Below are 20,076 nucleotides of genomic sequence, written 5' to 3'. Positions count from 1 at the left end.
GTTACCATTGACCAGAAAATGAACTGGACCAGCTGTATAAATACTTGGGCTACAAGGTCAGGTCAGAGACAGGGAATTCTGTAGCGAGTGGCTCACCTCCTGTCTTCCCAAAGTCTCTTCTCCCATCTTTAAGGCATAAGTCAGGAGTGTGATGGGATAACCTAAAATTTTCTAGATAAATGCAGCTTCAAAAATACTTGAAGCTCAACTCCATCTGGGACAAAGCAGCCCCACTGATCAGCACTGCTTCTGGCACCATAACCATTCACTGCCTCAACCATCAATGCACAGTGGCAGCAGTGTGCACCATTTACAAGATGCAAAGCAGTAACTCACTAAGGCTCCTTCGACAGCATCTTCCAAACCTGTGACGTTTACCACCTAGAAGGACAAGGGCAGCGGGTGCATGGGATCATTACCACCTGGAAGTTCCCCTCCAAGCCACACACTATCCTGACTTGGAAATATATTGCCGTTCCTTCACTGTCACTGGGTCAAAATCCTTGAACAGACTTCTTAACCCCACTGTGAGCGCACTTGCACCAGATGTGCTGCAGTGGTTCAATAAGGCAGCTCGATCAACACCACGTTCTCAAGAGCAATTAGGGATGGGCAGCAAATACTGGACTTGCCAACAATGCCTCAACCCAAGAAAGAATAATAAAAAGCAGAAAGCCACTAAATTGTCATTAAAGATCCTGAAATATCTGTCTTGAATTGTCCTTGAGGAAACTTGTCTGTTGCCAAGAGCATCTTGCTTGGCAAGTTCTCAACAATGTCACTTGAGAAACTATTAAACTTATTGATAGAAGCCTAGAACTACGGCTGTATAGAACAATATGTTTACAGACCAGGGCATCCTTTGAGGGAACTCATCCATATTGGAGCCTGGGGTATATTTTAAGAGCAAGTCACAAGAAGCTTGTAAGGTGACAAATTTCATCTGCTAGGCAAAAATCTGTAAGTACCGGGAGGAATTGTTCTTTTGTGGGATTTTCTTCTTCACTTACTGCAAAATTGAAACTGAGTATTAAGAATGTAAGAATACTGAGTATTACAAATAGCAAAGAGAAGAGATTTCCTCCAGTTATAATTCTGAATATGGTAGTTTACGTTTATTATTTTTCGTTATTCGTTCATGGGAAGTGGGCATCACTGGCTAGGCCAGCATTTATTGCCCATCCCTAATTGCCCTGTTCAGAGGGCATTTAAGAGTCACATGTGGGAATCACACATAGGGTAGCAGATCTCCTTCCCTATAGGAAGGACATTGATGAACCAGATGGGTTTTTAGGGCAATTGGCAATGATTTCATGGTCATCTTCAGACTTTTAATTCCAGATTTTTTATTGAGAATTACCCTGGGTCTTCTGGAATACTAGCCCAGTGACAATACCACTATGCCACCATCTCTCCCATGCATTTTACTAATAATTAGAAAATGGAACAAACTTCACAATGGTTATACTGGAGGAACACATTTGATTCAAGGGTAGTCATCACTTTGAAAGAATCTTAAGTGGTTGGGATATTAGTCAGTATACTACAGGCAAGACAAATTTGTGGCTCTACGGTGGTGATCCAAATGGGTAAAGTCAATGACCAAGAGTTTTCAGTTTGATACAATGCGCAATCCAGTTGAAAATATGTTTGTTTTAACACCAATTGGATTTTTTTCCTCTCTCTCATCTATTTCTCCTCCTTTCCACTCTGGAATGCATTGATCTCATACTCAATCACAGTTGAACGGCTATCAACTGTGTCTCTTCTTAGTGGTCATTATTTACATGTAAGACTTTACAATGTCAGCTGACAATTCCTGGCTCGGGGAGGGCACAACACAATATTTGATTGTTCTCTTACATGATCTTGGATAGAGAGATGATAATCAATAACTCTAGCTGATTTTCCATCCCCAAACTAAGAGAAGCTGTGGAAAATTCCAGTGCCCCTATTGGGATCAACACATTAGCAGACAGGGGAACAAACCTGAGATCTTTGTAACTCAGAGACTGACTGAATAAACTCAGGATCCCTTAAGGAGATTCAATTCACTCATTTTAAATAAACTGCAGACTCCCATCAAAAACTGTTTTAAAAAAGTCAGTTCTGGATAGGAAACAACAAACAATTCGGACCTGAAAATTGAAGCCAAAGTAATTTAGCTTTTCTGATTTGGTTGGATGAGGAATGAAACAAATTGCCCTTTTACATTGGTCATTTTCAAACATTGACAGTCATCTTTTCAATTTACAAGGAAAATAAACTATGTCTCCATGTCTTCATTTCCAAATGAATGCTGCAAATTGGGTAAGGTTGGAAGTAACCTTCACACTACACGAGCGCCAGAGAATTGAGCCATCTCCTCCTGACATTCAATGGCATTGCCATCACTGAATTCCCCCACCATCAACATCCTGAAGGTTACCATTGACCAAAAAATGAACTGGATGAACTGTATAAATACTTGGGCTACAAGGTCAGGTCAGAAACTGGGGGCAGAATATTGCTGTTGGTGAGCAGGGGGTGGGGCCCGCTCACCGACGCGTAAAATGACACAGGAGGATGTCATGTGGCACCCCTGACATCATCCCACCCCATTTGAATTTTCAGGAAGGCAGGGGTGCAGCCAAATCAGCTGCGGGCCCGCCGACCTGTCAATGGCCAATTGAGGCCACTGACAGGATCACTTAAACAATTGAAGGACCTGTCAGTCCAACCTTAAGGTTGGTGGGCAGGCCAGGAGCCCCGGCAGGCAATAGAAAAAGCATGAAAACTCATCCAGCGGCGGGACAAGGTTTTATGCAAGGTTTGAAACAGTTTATTAAAGTTTTACTGTAATTTATGAACATGTCCCATCTCATGTGACATTGTCACATGAGGGGACATGTTAAGGATTTTTTTTTCTATTTTTAATATTTCTTAAAACTGTCAGCGATCTCTCTGAGGCAGCACTTAGCCTCAGGGAGATGTGTGCTCTTTCATTTGTGTGCGCGAAAGAGCGCACTCTCGCTTTTGGGGCGATCCCCCCCCCCCCCCCCCCCCCACACAGGGAGCGCATAGCGCTTCCCGCCAGGCATCACGCTGGGCGGGCCAACACTTAAAATGGCAGCGGGGCCCGCTTCTCCGGCGGGGATTGGCTCCCCGCCCGCCGGAGATTGGGTGGGGCCCGCCCGACAGTGGCTCACCTTCTCAAAGGCCCCCAAATGGGTGCAATCAGTGGATGCTCTCCATGGAGATTGATCACACTCCCAGATCGAATTAGATTTCTGGGCAAGGTCAGTTATCAGCACAATGTTTTTTTAAAACACTGCAAAAGATCATGGAACTTCCATTTGCATTATACGTAATTTGCACTTAAAATTCTGTAATCTTTTGTGCTAGTTTGGTCAATTTTAGGTGAATTAAGCAAAACAAAACCCACAAAAATAGAAACTCCAGGCCACTATCTTGAGGATAAATTGTTTCATGGACATATATAGTGAATGCAGCAGTTTTTCTCAGTAGTGCGCTGAAGTTTCATCAAGAGAGTGGGAACTGGAACAGGAGCATTAATTTAGGACAAGGTGCTTAATGGAATGATTTTAACGAAATGCCCCACGTATTCTTCACAACAGACCACATATTGCTTTCCCCTTAAAATACACTCCGATATGGCAGAGTGATGTTTCCTCAAGGGAAGATCCTGTTCTGTGTACATATTGAGTGCACAGGACTAGCATTTATATACAACCTTTCACAACATCCAGAAGTGCTTTTCTGTCAAATGAGTGTTTTTGAAGTATAGTCACTATTGTAATGCAGGAAACACAGCAGTCAATCAGCCCACAGCAAGATCCCACGAACAACAATGAGATAATGACAAGATCATCTATTTGTTGTGGTGGCTGAGAGATAATTACTTGCCAGGACACCCTTAGTACTTGAACTATGTCACTATTCCTTCACTGCTGCTGGGTCAAAATCCTGCAACACCTTACTAACAGCACAGTGTGTGTACCCACATCAGATGGACTGCAGTATTTCAATAAGGTGGCTCAACACCACCTTCTCAAGGGCAAGTAAGCATGGGCAATAAAGGTTAGCCTTGCCAACAATGCTTACATCCCACAAAAAAAAATTTAAAAAAGCGTCCAGCTGATTATGTGCTCAAATCCCTGGAGTGGCTAGAGCTTGAACATTTTTAGAAGATACATACAGAATATCCCTGAAAAGGACACTAGCATTCTCTTAGCTATCATTATGTTCAGGCAATAATATATTTTAAAAATCATACAAAATCCTTAGTTTTATAAACAGAGACATGGGGCTGGATCTTCCCCTCTACTTTGGGAAACATGATCCTGAACCCGTCACCTCTTCCCTCAGAATTTTTGGGCTGAATTTTCCCCCCGGTTAGAGGGGAAGTTGATAGGCGGGCGCGTACAGGCGCGCTTCCGATCGACACGGCACCATTTTATGTGGGCGGGCCAATTAAGGCTATGTGCTCCCTGTCCAGGCGGGGTCGGAATCCTAAAATCGAGAGTGTGCTCTTTCACACGTGCACGAAAGAGCGCACTCATCTCCTTGAGGCTAAGTGCTGCTTCAGGGCTCTCAGCTGTACATGTAAAAAAGATAAAAATAGAAAAATAAATTTCCCTTACAAGTCCCCTCTTGCCAACATTGCCTGCTGAGCTGAGTGCAGTATCCATTTTTGGAGGTCAGCCAAGAATTAATGAAGCCATCTGGCAACTGTATCTACAGAATCATTTAATACAGATGGCCAGACACCTGTTTTTTCCAGGTGGTCTCATTATGAATACTTGCCTGAGCTCCAAAATTGCCTAATACACTTAACTTAGCAGGGGCCCATTAGGGTCTATTGCTACAGCTTGCGTGAAAGTGCAAACTTTGTTTGATGACATCTTTATTACCTTGTATAAGCTATTCTTTCTTTGTAGTTTTTCAATGCCTGTGTGTGTTCATTTACACAAGACTAAGGCGTGAAGTGGATGAAAGCTTTTGACATTGATAAAGAGGCTGCAGTTAATTATGAGGTTGTAAGCTGAGCAATTTTTTTTTAAGTAGATTTTAAAGCCTCTGCTTATGTTGTCAGTTTTAGGTGCATTTCAAAGACTTGTCAGACTTGTCAATGACTCGTTGGTTCTGCACATAGTGGATACTGGGAAAGTGGGTATGGAGGACACATGGGGATCATGGAAGGGGCATGGGTTATGCCTGGTGTAATGGAAGGGATGTGAAGAGGCAAGGAGGTATGGAGGGGACATGAAGGAGCATGGGGAATATGAAGAGGCATTGGCAACAGCTTTTAAACTTACCTATCAAAAAGTCCCCAACTCCTCAGCAGGCTTCCTGCAAGGTTGACAAACTACTCACCTGGTTGGAGTTCCCATGGGCTTCAGGAATCTACTGCCTATGTGTAAATACAAAGGCAGGGCAGTTTGAATTTCCAGCAGGGATTTAAATTGCGAACCCGACATCACCCTAAGTAAGCGTTGGGCCATGACCCACCACCATTCCTGACCCAGCAAAAATGTCAGGTGGTGAAATCGTCCGGGGAATTCCAAATTACGGGTCCGCGTGCCTCCTCTTTGGCCCACCTGATTCGGGTTTCGTCAGAGTCGGGAGACAAAAATTCACCCCCTAGATTACATAAGCAAGGAAATTATGATAAACTTTTAGAAGTCATTACAGGATGAATGTCAAGACCTTACTAATGATTATGGGGATTTACTAGGATGGTATCAGGGATAAGGGACTTGAGTTACCTGCAGGTTTCTTGGAACAGAGAAAGTTAAGGGGAAGATTTAATGGAGGTGTTCAGAACCATGAATGGATTTGGTCGAGTAAGTAAAGACGAATGTTTCTCGTGGCAATAATGTCGGTAACCAGAGGACAGAAATTTAAGTCACTGGCAAAAGAGGCAGGTGAGGTGAGGATAAATCTTTTTCATCCAGCAGGTTGTTGTGATCAGGTATGTGCTGCCTGGAAGACTAGTACAAGCAGATTCAAAAATAACTTTCAAAAGGGAATTGGATAAATGCTTGAAGAGAAAAGATTTGCAGGGTAAGGGAAAGAGCAGGAAAATGGGACTAATTGGATTGCTCATTAAAAGAGCTGGCACAGGAACAATGCTCCTCCACTATGCTAATTTGTTTTATGATTCAAAGTTGATTGAATGTGCTTTGGCATTATTTTATATTTTAATTATTTAAATGCTTTTATTGACACTTTTTCCTCTCAGAAAACACCACATTGACATATAGTACCTGGATACCCCTGTATTCCTGCCCTCAATTCATAGCTGGTTGCTATGAATTTCTCTTGCAAGAAGAAAACACTATCACTTATTAACTGACTGCACAATCTGGAATCTTTACAAGATGTTACAGAAACTTCCTAAAGACAACACTCTCAGCTGGTGCACACATCACAAATCTGCGTGAAATAGCTTCCAGTAGTCAGGATATTTAGATAGCACAACCCTTTTTTAAAACAACAGACTAAGCTTAATTCTCTGCGAGAGAATAAACTGCAAATTCTCAAACATGTCTATGCAAATTTATTGAACTCTGATCTTGGTGGCAAATGACTATTGATTCCTGCATTTTTTAACTGACAGACAAATCCGTATCCCCGAACTCATGCACTGAGGCTGGTGTAGAATGACAAGCAAACCTGCATGAAGGGCTTTCCAAGTAACTTATTTAAGGCTGGATGGCTATTGAATACAGGTGCTATTATCACAATTGATTAATTGTCAAATTTGCCTTGCCTATTACTCTTTGTTAAATTACTTATCTGGCAAAAATTCCCATTTATATGCACTGGGCATCATATTTTCCAATTATTTGTAACAAAATTATTTCATGTTAAACTGAACTGACTTAATTTGAAGTGTCTAATGTTAAATAAGAATAACTGACACATATAGATATTGCATTAACCTAGGTCAATATATGCAATTGCAAGTCAATCTACATATGTTAGTATATCATTATGGGTCACAATTATAGTCAATAGAGCAGGTGAAATTGGTCACTTCCAATAGTGCAGCAAGAGGTGACAGTGAATCAGCATCAGGTGTTACACCATGTCTGATTGTCTCTTTGTAAAGAAAATTGGACATTGTCTGAAACAGGCTGCTGCTTCTCTATCACCTGCGGCGGGGGGGGGGCTCTAGCCGTAACTCAACTGGTGGTGACCAACTTCACAGCTAATTCTACCTAGTCAAATCATATTTTACGTTATTTATTTCAAGAGGAGTGTAAGTTCTGTAAAGAGTCGATGAATTAATCTTTGCAGGCATCCTCAGTAGCCCCTGGTTAAGGAGAATAAAGAAACAGCAAGGAATGCTGCCATTGATTACTACAGTGTGGTCCCTTTCAATGTAGCACTTCATCTGCCTCATGAAGTGCCTATTTCCACACAGAGTGGACTGCAGTGGACTAAGATATGATCTAAAAACAAATCTGTTTGTAGTTTTGTTTGAAACAAAAATCAGGATGAGATTTAGATTCAATACTCCTGCGGTCAGATGGCTTGAAGCCTTAGGTTTACACATCAGCAATAGATGCTTGGGCACAGTACCAGAGAGTTCCTGGTGCCTGTTCAATCATGTACTTCTTTGATCTGATAAAAGGCTATTGACCTTAAATGCTAACTCTGTTTCTCTCTTCTCAGGTGCTGCCTGACTTGCTGCATACTTCCAGCATTTTCTGTTTTTATCTAGCTGATAATGTTTTAAAAAAAACAAATTCTCATGCTTTTGGTTTCTGGTGCCTCTTTGTCAACAGAGACTACATTACAAATCTCAATTGCTACTAAAAATTAAGTATTATGAGGTTCAAGTTTTTTTGGTAATTCTGCCTCAGCTTCACAACATTAAACAATCTATAAGGGCAACAGCATGACAAGACGCCACTGAAATTTCACATTATGATCATTATTAGTGTAAAACTGACTTGTTCATAGCTAGTGCTAATGATTCCATGCTCCATAGCTTTGAGGATACCAAGTACAACAGTGGAGATGAGATTATTAATAGCAGTCTGAGAGTAGGCAGCTAACAATTTCAGTGCACTTCATCTGCCTCAAAAAGTGGCTTATTTTCACGGAGAGTGGACTGCAGGCGGACTTCTCTTAAGATATGATCTAAAAACAAATCTGTTTGTAGTTTTGTTTGAAACAAAAATTAGGGGAAATTTCCCTACAATAAACACTGAGCACTCAAAAGAAATCTTATCCTACTACTCTTGAGGAATCTATTTAATAAACGATAAATCTTTCTCCTTCACTTCTGAAGACGTGAACTAACATTAGACACAATTCCATATGCACAGGCCAGATTATTGTATCTTGCCCAGGTCATCATTCTCCAATGCCTAAGTCTAGGCAAGGGAGTTAGATTTCCAACTTGCCATCTGGGTGTTGAACTGCCATTGTGGATCATCCATAGTGAATAGAAACTGCCCAATTTTCACCTGCAATGAAAATCGGGTGGTTTCTGTAATGGACGTCCAAGCAGCAGATCCCAAAATCTACACCGTGCGTTGGGAAGCTGCATAATTACCGAAACATTGTGGCTGAGAAGTGATTGCGCTCTCAGCTGATAACGTATGCTTGCTCCTCACTGGGTGACAATCCTGGGATCCTTATTTCTTTGTGCCCCTCCTCCCAATCCCTGGTCTTTATTGCTCATTTTCATGCCAAACAATTGATTTGCTCCCTCTGTGGGAATTTATCATCAAACCCAAGTAGGAGAAGAATCGTTTGGCAAATGGCATGCAACAGCAAATGTCAGGGCATTTTGAAAGCCAGGGACGGGATTATGAATTTTCGGTCAGGGTCCCAACGTCAGTGTCCAATGGGGGGTCAAAAGCCTGCACTGTCTGCGAACAGTCACCTGGCAGTGGTTTTCCCCAAAATGGGCCAATTAGTGGCCAGAGGGCAGAGTCATCGGGAGGCTCTTCAGCTCGGAAGAAGCAGCAGCCTGCAATTCAAGTAAGGGAGAGAGCGGGCACCTCAATCTTTAGGGCCCTCTCTCCAACCTTTAATTAAAAATTACCTCAGCAGCCAGGTTACCATTGTGGATGGGAAATTCCCCCACAAGTGGGGAGGGCCTCGAGGCCTGCATGAAAGCCACCTCCAGGCAGAAGGTCAAGTTCCTGATGCCCCGAGAGAACCCAAAGATAACTGGCATTAATACTCAATTTACCCTCCTCATTCGGCTAGTCGCCGCTTGCAGACTGGTAGCCTTGCAGAAAATGGCTTGGGGGTTGGGGTTGGGGGGACTGGTAAGGTGCCAGCAGTGTGAATTTTCCACCTGCCTCCGGACTGCAACCAAAGGTTCCGCCCCAAAAGGAATATCAAGTTCCTGGCCTTTCTCTGAAGTTTACAATTCTTAAAAACTGAGCCCCTTTTACAGATTTTATTTTTTCCTATTATCCTCCCATGGCAACCTTCATCTTTTTGATTCAACCTGAATTGGATCAGCCTCAAGACAAATATTTCCTCCGATTCCCTCCAAAGGATATCTCTCAGCCAAATACTACAGTTCCAATGATACCTTAACAGCTTAGCTTGCCTTTCACATTCCAAAAAACGAAATCAAGACAATTATATTTGTAGTTCTATTTAACTTGCTGCAAAGCCTAAATTATTTAATCAGATAACCAGGCAATTTGTCAGCTTAAGCTGATACAGAATATGAATAGGCTACTTAAGAATAATCATAAGTGCAGTTGGCTCTTGCTGTGTGGTATAAAATGAACTTAAAATGCATTTCAGAAATTACTTCAGTGCACATAGCATAAAAATTATGTAATTCTGAAGAAAGTAGGAAATAACTTAGTGGGTTTTTAAGATCAATTAGTTTCAGTGATCTATTGGAGCCAGCTTCTCTAAAGCAAACTGTCTGGCATGCCATCTACTTTCCTCCTTTAAACACAATATTCCTCATAATATTGGGGAGGTGGTATTGTCACTGGGCTAGAATTCCAGTGACCCAGGGTGATGCTCTGGGGACCTGGGTTCGAATCCCACCATGGCAGATAGTGAAATTTAAATGTAATAAAGATCTGATGATGACCACTGCCAATTGTTGTAAAACCCCATCAGGTTCACTAACGTCCTTTAGCAAAGAAAATCTGCCATCCTTACCTACATGTGAGTCCAGACCCACGGCAATGTGGCTGACTCGTAAATGCCCTCTGAACAAGGATCATTAGGGATGGGCAGTAAATGCTGGCTTAGCCAGTGATGCTTGCATCTCATGAATGAATACAAAAAATAGACAGGGAGAATTGGATGCTGAAGGAACAGTGTGGTTTAGGGAAGGGTGATGGTAGCTGGGGCAGGGATTCAATTTTCTCATCCTTTGCCCTGATCTAAATTTGCTGATTGGCCGCCTGTCAATAGCTGTAAAACAATAGAAATGAAAATGAGTCACTTTCTATAGCAGGCAGCTGCTCCACCTGAGAAATAAGTTGAAGATCTATCAAGTGGGAGTCTTGCAACAGGCTTATGACATGGAACAGCATTCCCTGCAAAAAATTCCATGTTTGTTACAGGGAAGTATGCTCAGGAGAAACAGATGTGTAGCTAGGTGAATCACTGCAGTGCAGTTTGTACATTGGGTTTCAGTGACATTATAACACTCACTTGGGGCAGAATTTTCCGGTCAGCGTGCGGGGGGCGGGCCCAACGTGCCGATGAGTAAAATGATGTGTGATGGCGTCGGGTGCGTGTCCCGACGTCATCTCACGCTATCGCGGTATTTCGTTTGGCGGGCAAGCGCCGGAGTCGGCTGCGCACCTGCTGAAATGTAAACAGCCTATTAAGGCCATTAAGAAATCATCTGAGCCACTTGAGAACACTGCCCGTCCAACCTTAAGGTCATGGTGGACAGGCTGGGTGCGGGTGGGGGTGGGCGTATACCTGATCGCCACTCCCAATTGGTTCCACGCCGCCATTTTATGCTGGTGGGCCAATTAAGTAGCCAACCTTAAGATTGGCGGGCGGGCAGAAAGCCCGAGCGGCCTCCGCATTTTTCAGGAAACCTCATCCACGAGCGGGATACGGTTTCCTGAAGCTTTTATTAAATAAATAAGTATAATTTGTAAATATAAAAACATGTCCCAACTCATGTGACACAATCACATGCGGGGACATGTTTAAATCATTTTTTAAATCATTTATTCAATTATTTTAATATCCATTCAATCTCCCTAAGGCAGCTCTGTGCCTCAGGGAGATTCCTGCACGCTTTCGCGTGCATACTTGAAAGAGCGCTGGCCCTGACTCTCCCTCCGCCCCCCGCCCGCACAGATAGCACTGAGGGCTACTTAATTGGCCCACCAGCATAAAAATGGTGGCGTGGAGCCGATCAGGAGTAGCAATCAGCCCCATGCCCACCCTCACCCAGCCTGTCCACCATAGGAAAAATCCTGGCCTTGGTTTCTAAAGGAAGTGGAGCATCTGGAAGGGCAACTAGATCATGATGGCTCCTGGATTCAATGATGGAATGCGGGGGGGGTGGTGGGTTGGTGGTGTTGGAGGTGCTGGGGGCGGACTAGGAGGGGGTGTCATGATTCCTCCCCAAGTTGCTTTGAGGTTGGAGGTTGGCCAAGTTTCTTTGTCAGTCTGAGCCAAAAGTAACTGAAAATAATTGACTCATCTGGATTTAAAATTGCTCACCACATGGCTATTTTGAGCCTAACATGACAGCAACATGGAGGGTGTCACAATTACTGTTCCATGCCAAATTAGCCAATTCTGTTGTCTGTTCCACCCCCGCCCCCACCCCTAATCTCCACTCACCCTGGCTTAATCCATCGACCCTAACTCCACCTATGCCTAGACCACATACCGAAGAGATTTTTGGCAATCAAAGGACCAGTGTAAAATAGTGGAGTTAAAACCAAGTGTGAAAGAAAAACATAAAATGCTTAAAATACATCAATATCAATAAAATACATCAATAAAAGGAAGGTCAGTGCTTCAGATATGACAGTTTAGAATTAATCAAAATCATGAACTTGTCTTTTCCAGTTATGGATGCTGCAGAGTTCCAACATTTTCTGATTCTTAAGGCAGACTGGGCAGGAGAGATTGATATTTTGGAGCCTTGGTTAGTTTGGGACGTTGAGGAGATAATTTGCAGACACTTCCCTCAAGAGCTTGAGTCCATGCATGGGGGAGATTGTACTCTGTGGGAGGAGTGGATCCGACTGGCTAACTAAGCTTGCTCTGTTCCACATTTTCCTTTCTCTTGTGATAATGCCCCGATCAGAACCCTTTTTGAAAATGTAGCAGGAGGTCTGTTCTCTCTTTAAACTTTGCACAGAGCAGAGGGGCAGGGGGTATGGATCAAGCAAATTTCACCATTTTTCACTTGGGGATAACCTTGCTTTGTCACTTTGAAAGCTTCAAATCTGCTAATTGTTAAAAAGACAATCTAATTTTATTGCCTGATCACAGTAAACCTTTTCGTGGCACACTTTCAATATTTTCATATGATGTATGCCTCTTCATCCTTTTAAAATGTGCTTCTTAATCTAGGTCTTCAATTGAATATTCATGATATCATGACAAAGTTCAATCCATTTAATTAGCTATGTTTGTTTGAATTGTTAATATTAATCAGAATCACATATTCAAAGCCAAGCCTAAATGACAATTGTTTTGATCTGCATGCCAAAAGGCCTCTGAGATTGGCCCTCTAATCTATTTACAGTTCATTAATCAGCACATGGAAAATAAATATTCAGCAGTGCCCAAACTAACCAAGCTGAAAAAATAAGATTGAAGTGTATTATTAATTCACGTTGAACTATATATTATGAACAACTGCAAATGTGTTTTGTGCTATAGGATATTTGTCTGGTGGTGGGAGGATGTGTGAGGAATCTGTTCCGAAAGGATTCTGGAAAGGTTGAAATTCCAAACTGTCCGAAGTAATCTCTCTGCACCATACCTTTAGATAAAGTTGTACAGTATCTTTTGAAACTTTTATTTGAGCTGTTCTGCCATTGTTTTGGTAGCCATTTTCAGCATTACCAGATGCTACAACACAGCCGCTATGAGTCGAGAAAACTATTGTGAGGTGATAATTCCAAAGTGGTTGGAATGTGGCTGGCTGGTTGTGGCTTTGGAAAGCCTCATTTGTGACAGAGACTTCTTCCAGCTGGTCTTTGTAATTGAGGAGGTTTGCATGTTTCCGGGGCCTTCAGGGGAGGAAGTTAGACATGTGCTCACGAAGTGGGGGTGTGATTGGTGAATGAGCACCCCTGAGCTTGGTGCATTAGTGGAGCCTCAAACAACCAGCAACTAATTTCAGACAATTCAAATGTTAGATTTTCTGAGCAGGATTTTTCCCTACAAGCTTCTGGACCCTGCCCTCGGGCTCAAATGGAGGTTAGAAGCCTGTGGGGCTGTGTGCACTGTATGGGAAACAGCCAATCATTATGATTTTCCCCAAAGTAGCCAATTAATGGCCAGTGGGTGAGCTCATCTCCATCATTGAATATCTCCTCCTGACCGTCTCCTGTACAAAGAGTGTTCACTTGACTAAGAAACCAGAATCCACTTAGTGCCTAGCGAGGCCCACACCACCGTAAAAAGGCTTACTTTGGACATGAACAGATAGGATTCTCAATTCTGATTGGTCGTATTGCTGAAGGTTTCATCACATGATCTCCCACTTCCAACTGCCCCACCCACTCAAATAACCTCTGTACTCTATCTGAAAATTTTTATGGCTTATAAAATGAAAGCAACTTTTTAATACCCTTTTGGTTTTTCTCCTGGGTACTGGCTAATGCTGGAAGGTGAGCAAACTCCAGGAGCAATGGAGGGAAGCAACAGGACAGAGAAGAAAACAGAACCATGGCATGTAGCAGATGGAGCATTCAAAGTGCAGCTGCTAACACAGGAGGGAGTGTATTGAGCAGCTGGTTCATGGCTGTTCCAAATATTCCCAAAAGACGTCATAATCCCCCTTTAAATGAGTGCTATGTAGTACAGGGTGCTCAAATCCAAGTAAATTACTTGAAGTCAGGGGGTCATATTGATGTAATTATAGTGCTGATTTATCTCAATTGAGAAAAGCGAGTTCCATGCAGCAAAATAAGTCACACTCTCCCAGTCCCTCGTTGGATTCATAATTTTTTGAACCAGAGCTTTCTAAAATAAATCTTGGGCTTATTGCTAAAGAGCAAACCGCTGGAGCTGGGGAATAAATATTCTAAGATGTGTTTCAGTTAGAAATACGTACATTTTGTAACCACTCCTTCCAGGCGGATTATGTTGGGGTTGTCAAACTGTCCCATGATGCTTGCTTCGCTCAGGAAGTCTCTGCGTTGTTTCTCTGAGTAACCAGCTTTTAGGCTCTTGATGGCCACATAGATCTCTCTCTTCCCTGGTAACTTCAGACGTCCGCTGCAAACCTCACCGAATTCACCTGGTCCCAAAAAAAAAGAGATTTCCTTTTCATGCATATATAATATGCTCTGTCAACCAGCAAAGTCAAAGTATTTGGAGAAGTTATCATGATCCACTGGCTATACGTTACTGAATCCATTCATATTAAAGTGGTGTCCACTGTGGGAGTAGAACATAACATGTAGACGATCTGTGAATTCATCATAAGGATGGATCTAATGAATGTGTGCATCTTGGCAGATATTTTAAAAAGGTAAATCTTGTCTTCAAGACTTTACTGACTGTGCCTCTTCTCCCTCAATCAATCTCTCCCTTGCTCTGAAAATTTTGTGCAGAATCCTCAGCTTTTACAATGCAACAAAAATCGGAGCACGATTTTAAACGAAAGTGCCAGCAAGCTGAATAGTACAGATCCATCAAGACCAAGCTACATTTAGAAATCAATTTCCTCTGCTAAAGTCGGCTGGTATCAGCCAGGGCAGCAGCTGGACCACTTAAATTGGTTTCAGCACCACTGGAACTATGATGGGAAGAGCAGCCAAGGTTCCAGTTTCCATTGTTTGTCCAGCCATTCCTGCTGGAACTTGTGCATATATGGGTATGGGTGTCAAGTGAGGACGAGATTATGGTGGTGCTGCTCTAAATGTTCGAACAGCATGCCTAGGCTCATTCCTCAAGCTTTAAGTGAAAAATAAGTGCATGATTAGAGTGGCACAACATGGCATTAAGACAGTAGGATGATACTGACTTGGCACCAAATAGGAATGTGGGGAAGTACAAGTTTTATGCTGAACAAGTTTGATACTGAGGGACAGAAAGGAGATCAATGCCGCCTGTTTGGCTTCTATACATTGATGTAAATAGCTAATGAAAAGAGCTGAAATAAAAACAGAAAGAGCTGAAAAAACTCAGCAGGTATGGTAGCATCTGTGGAGAGGGAAATCGAGTTAATGTTTCGAGTCCCTGTGGTTCTTTGGAACATTGGATTCGAACCGTTAACTCGGTTTCTCTCTTGACAGATGTATCAGACCTGCTGAGTTTTTCCAGCATTTGCTGTTCTTAATTCAGATCCCCCACATCCACAGTGTTTTCCTTTTGTTTCGCTGAAAAGAGCTGCCCTTTGCCCCCTTGCTAGACTGTCTCTTTTATCTAAAAATAAAAACAAAAAAACTGCAGATGCTGGAAATCCAAAATGTGTAGTTTACTTACCAGCCCCTATAACTCTTTCAATCCGAATGCAAGATGCATCAATTTCCTTCGCAAAGTCCCGAACAGCTTGATTAGGGTCCTCGTAGGTGTGTGGATGAACATAGGTTCTACTCCCAGGCAACCTGACTATTAAAGATAATAACAGCTGGTGAAACCAAAATGTACTGTATCTAACAAGACCTCTTCTTGTACAGTATTCAGCTAATAAAACATATGCATGCAAGAAGTCTTGTCAAAATCACAGGGATCAAAAGGTGTGTTTCTTAATAATTCAAATTAAACAACATTATTAATTGATGTAGAGGTTTTTATCAGCATGGCATGTAGATTGTGCAAAAATATCTATAACACCATCAATCCAAATTGTACATTCACAATATCCTAATTCGGATTGAAATGAAACAGCTCGCATAGATTTGAAGTCCCTCCCTACCTTATAAAATAAATTGTTTTTGCTTGCTTGCCATCATCATAGAGCAGGAGAATAAAATTGGAAGATAAGTCCATTCTATTTCTATCCTTGTGCTGTATATTTACAAATTGCTAACTTCAACAAGTCCAAATGATTATAATGCACAATGAGGCCTATCAGTGGCAGATGCAATTATTCCTCAATTGTAATTGATTTCCTATTTTATTTGTACTTTGGGCATTCAGTGAGGACAATTTGAACCTAACTTGTTTGACAAGAAACTGACTGGATTATGTTGAAAACTGGATTTACACCCTGCAGAATATTTCTTCCCATGAATTTGAATTAGGTCATTTCCTACCCATTGTAATTTGAAAGTGCAACCTCATTTGAACTTTTCTACTTTAATCTTACCTTGACCATGATGGAACTGCATTTTTTCCTCATCTGGGTCTTGTTTAGCTTTGATGTAGCCACAGTGCCTTTGGAATAAATAAAAGAAGACAATGTTCAATGACACAAGTGGAAAGAACAGAGGGTAACCACAGATTGTAACATTAATTAAAGTGCATCATGAACACTTGTAGGGCATTGTGTAAACTTGATACAGCAAATATTTTATATTTTACCAGTATTTTAGCACTTGGTGTAAGTGGTTTGAAAAAAAAGGGCTTATCAAGGGCTAAAGATAATTACTTCTAAATAAATTTAAATGGTGTAAACTAGTAACTTATAGATAATACTTTATTTTAAATTAATGATTTAAACTAGTTAAATTGATTAGTTTAAACAAACTAAAAAATAAACTAGTGAACTAATTATATAAAACTTATGTAATTAAATATGTAAAACAAGGTTAGCTGGAAATAGCAGTGCAGTAGATACGCTGTATATGCAGCATGTAGGAGTTTGTGGAGACTAACATGATCTGCACAGTCTGCAGCTTGAGGAACTACAGCTTAGAGTTGTTGATCTGAGGTGCAGACATTGCGATGAATCAGGGAGGGTGAGAGTTACTTGGACATTTTAACCCAGGAAATAGTCACACCTCTTCGTATTTGAGATTTGGTTAGCAGTCAGGGACAGGAGGTTCTGACTGCAACTCAGGTAGATGGGGGAATCTCAGATGCAGTGGTGGGAGGAGCCCCTGCCTTTGCCATTGTCCACAGGTACTGAGTTCTTGCTACTAATGTGGATGAGAATGAAGAATACAGGGAGAACAGGCAAATTGATCATGGCACCAAGGGACAGGGGGCCATTCAAGTGGAGAGAGCAAAAGGAATGTGGTAGTTATAAGGGGAAGTATAGCCAGGGAGATAGATATTATTCTTTGCAGCTGTGACTGCAGATTTCGAAGATCATGTTGCCTTCCCGGTACCAGGGGTAAAGACATCCCCTTCCTTGGAACTTGGAGAAGGTGGAGGAGGTTCCCGTTGTTGTGGTCCACATCGAAACCAATGACATAAGCAGACCTAGGAATAAGATTCTACCAAGGGATTTTTAAGAGCCTGGGTACAAACTAAAAAGCAGAACTTTAAAAGGTAGTACTCGCTGGATTACCACCCGAGTCATACGTAAGTCGGAATAGACACAGATTGGAAGTTTAAACGAAGTACTGGTGTGGGGGGCCTGGGTTTCAATTCATGGGGCACTGGCACCAGTACTGGGGAAAGAAGGAGCTATTCTATTGGGATGGACCCCACTTAAGCTGCATTGGGACGAAGGTGGACTGAATAACCAGTGTGCTAGATAAGCCTTTTAATTAAGGTGGAAAGAGGGTTCAGGTTTGTGTAAACCTATAAAGCTGAAGAGAAATATTAAGCCCGTAGGGTAGAGTAGGGATTTTAGTAGAATCCAACAGATTTTGTCAGGAAGGGACAGAGTTTTACATTGGCAATAGGACATTAATGGGTAAGACCACATCAGGGAAACAAAATAATAAGTTAAAACTAAAAGTGCTATAAACAAATGCAAGAAGTATTTGTAACAAAATGGATGAATTAATGGCACAAATTTTTTTGAACTTGCGTTCATTGCTGAGACATGACAGGGTGACCAAAGTCAGTAACTAAATATTCCAGAATCTTGACTTTTAAAGAAGGTAGGCAAAATGGAAAAGTCAGTGGTATTATCCTGGTAATAAAATATGAAATAAAAACAGTACTGTGGGAGGGTCTTAGCCCAGTAAATCAGGGTGTAGCATCAATGCAGATGGAGGTCAGAAATAACAAAGGGCAGAAAACACTGGTGGGCATAGTTGATAGCCCCCCTAACAGTAGCTATTGTGCTGGACAGAGTATAAATCAGTGAAAATAACAAAGATACTGCAATAATCCTGGGAGACTTTGATCTTCATTTGGGCTGGGAAAATTAAATTGGGAAAAATAGCCTGGAGGATGAATTCATGGGATGAATTCAAGAGAGTTATCTAGAGCAATATGTATTAAGGAACAGGCTACTTTAGATCTAGTACTCTGTAATGTGACGGGGCTAATTCATAATCTTACAGTGAAAGATGCTCTGGAAAAGAGTGGTCATAATATGGTAGAGTTCAATATTAAGTTCAGGAGCAATGTGGTTAAGTATGAAATGAGAATCGTAAATTTAAACAAAGCCAAGTACAGAGTATAAGAGGTGAGTTAGTTGAGGTAGATTGAGAAATCAAATTAAAATATATGATAATACAAAAGCAATGGCAAAAGTTTAAAAAAATGTTACAGAATTCTCAATGAACATGCATTTCCTTGAGGAATTAAAAACTCCTCGGGAAGAGTGGTACAATTATGGCTAACAAGAGAAGTTAATGATCTATTAAATTCAAAGGAGAGGTTTACAATGTTTCCAAAAAGAGTAGTAGTAAACCTGAGTTTTGGTAGGCTTGTAAAAATCAATAAGGGCTGACTAAGAAGATGATAGAGAGGAAGAAAATACAATATGAGAGTAAACTAGCAAGAAATATATTTCAAAAGCTTTTGCAAGAATATTAAAAGGAAGAGGTTAGCAAAAGTAGAGAGGGTCTCTTGGGGGCAGAGACAGGCAAAATTATAATGGGAAATAAGGACATGGCAGAGACGTTAAACAAATATTTTGTGCCTGCCTTAACAGTAGAAGGCATAAAGAACAGACTAGAAATTGTGGGAAACCTTAGAAGGGATGCAACCATGCTTCACTGGTCATTCTTGGGATGATAGACCTGTACTATGAAGAAAGGCTGGACAGAATTAGCCTATACTCTGGAGTTTAGTAGAATGATTTTAGCTGAAAGTGCATAAAATGCTGAAAGGGCTTGGCAGGGTTAAGAGGCTCTTTCCCTGACTGGAGAGTCTAGAACTAGGAGTAATGGAATCAGGAAAAAGGGTCAACTATTTAGAACTGAGATGAAGAGAAATTTCTTCACTTAGAGGAATTTTTGGAATGCAGAGGGCTGTGGATGCTCCGTCTTTTGAATATATTCAAGACTGGGGTTGATAGATTTTTGAGTACTAAAAGAATTGACAGATATGAGAACAGGATGAGAAAGTGAAATTGATGTATAAGTTCAATCATGATATTGTTGAATGGTGAAGCAGGCTCAATAGGCCTTATGGTCCATTCCTGCTCTTATTTCTTAATTCCCTGAAGTGGTGTTATTGGTTTAACAGATGTAACAGGTACATAGTTCACTGCCAGTCCATGTTTTGGTAATGTATAAAACAGCACATAATCCCAATGGTGGGGGAATCACATGAAGTCCAAAAATAAATCCCTCCTCGCAATTTTTCTCCTGTTCTTCCTTTACCTATGGCAGTAATTTGCACGTAATTGTTACCAGCCCTACAATATCTCACTCAGAGGGTGTTTTTTGTAAGCCAACGCTGTGAATGTTACATCAAATGGGGGTATGAAACAACATCACAGCAGATCACCACAGGTGTGCACTTTCCAACAGGTCCATTTGGGAGTGATCAGGAAGGGGAAGAGTGGTTGGTCTTGCTCCTCTTCCAGACAAAAATGCATTGAGGCCAATTTTCGCA

General features: G+C 41.5%; 1 protein-coding gene across 3 annotated transcripts in view; it reads right to left on the bottom strand.

Annotated features, from left to right (window-relative positions):
* Window positions 1–20,076, bottom strand: part of epha4b (eph receptor A4b) — a 386,334-nt gene that overhangs the window by 32,383 nt on the left and 333,875 nt on the right. For 2 of the 3 annotated variants that reach the window (XM_041174192.1, XM_041174183.1), the window contains 3 exons: window positions 16,478–16,545; window positions 15,652–15,777; window positions 14,276–14,461 (listed from right to left, as the gene is read on the bottom strand). In XM_041174192.1, the coding sequence (XP_041030126.1) occupies window positions 14,276–14,461; window positions 15,652–15,777; window positions 16,478–16,545 (380 nt within the window). The remainder of the gene's footprint in view (window positions 1–14,275; window positions 14,462–15,651; window positions 15,778–16,477; window positions 16,546–20,076) is intronic. The other variant, XM_041174175.1, reaches the window with a different exon arrangement.

This window comes from Carcharodon carcharias, chromosome 2, assembly GCF_017639515.1.
Source record: "Carcharodon carcharias isolate sCarCar2 chromosome 2, sCarCar2.pri, whole genome shotgun sequence".
Lineage (NCBI taxonomy): Eukaryota > Metazoa > Chordata > Chondrichthyes > Lamniformes > Lamnidae > Carcharodon > Carcharodon carcharias.
Note: the sequence above shows the minus strand (reverse complement) of the source record. Positions and strands in the feature narration are given on the sequence as shown.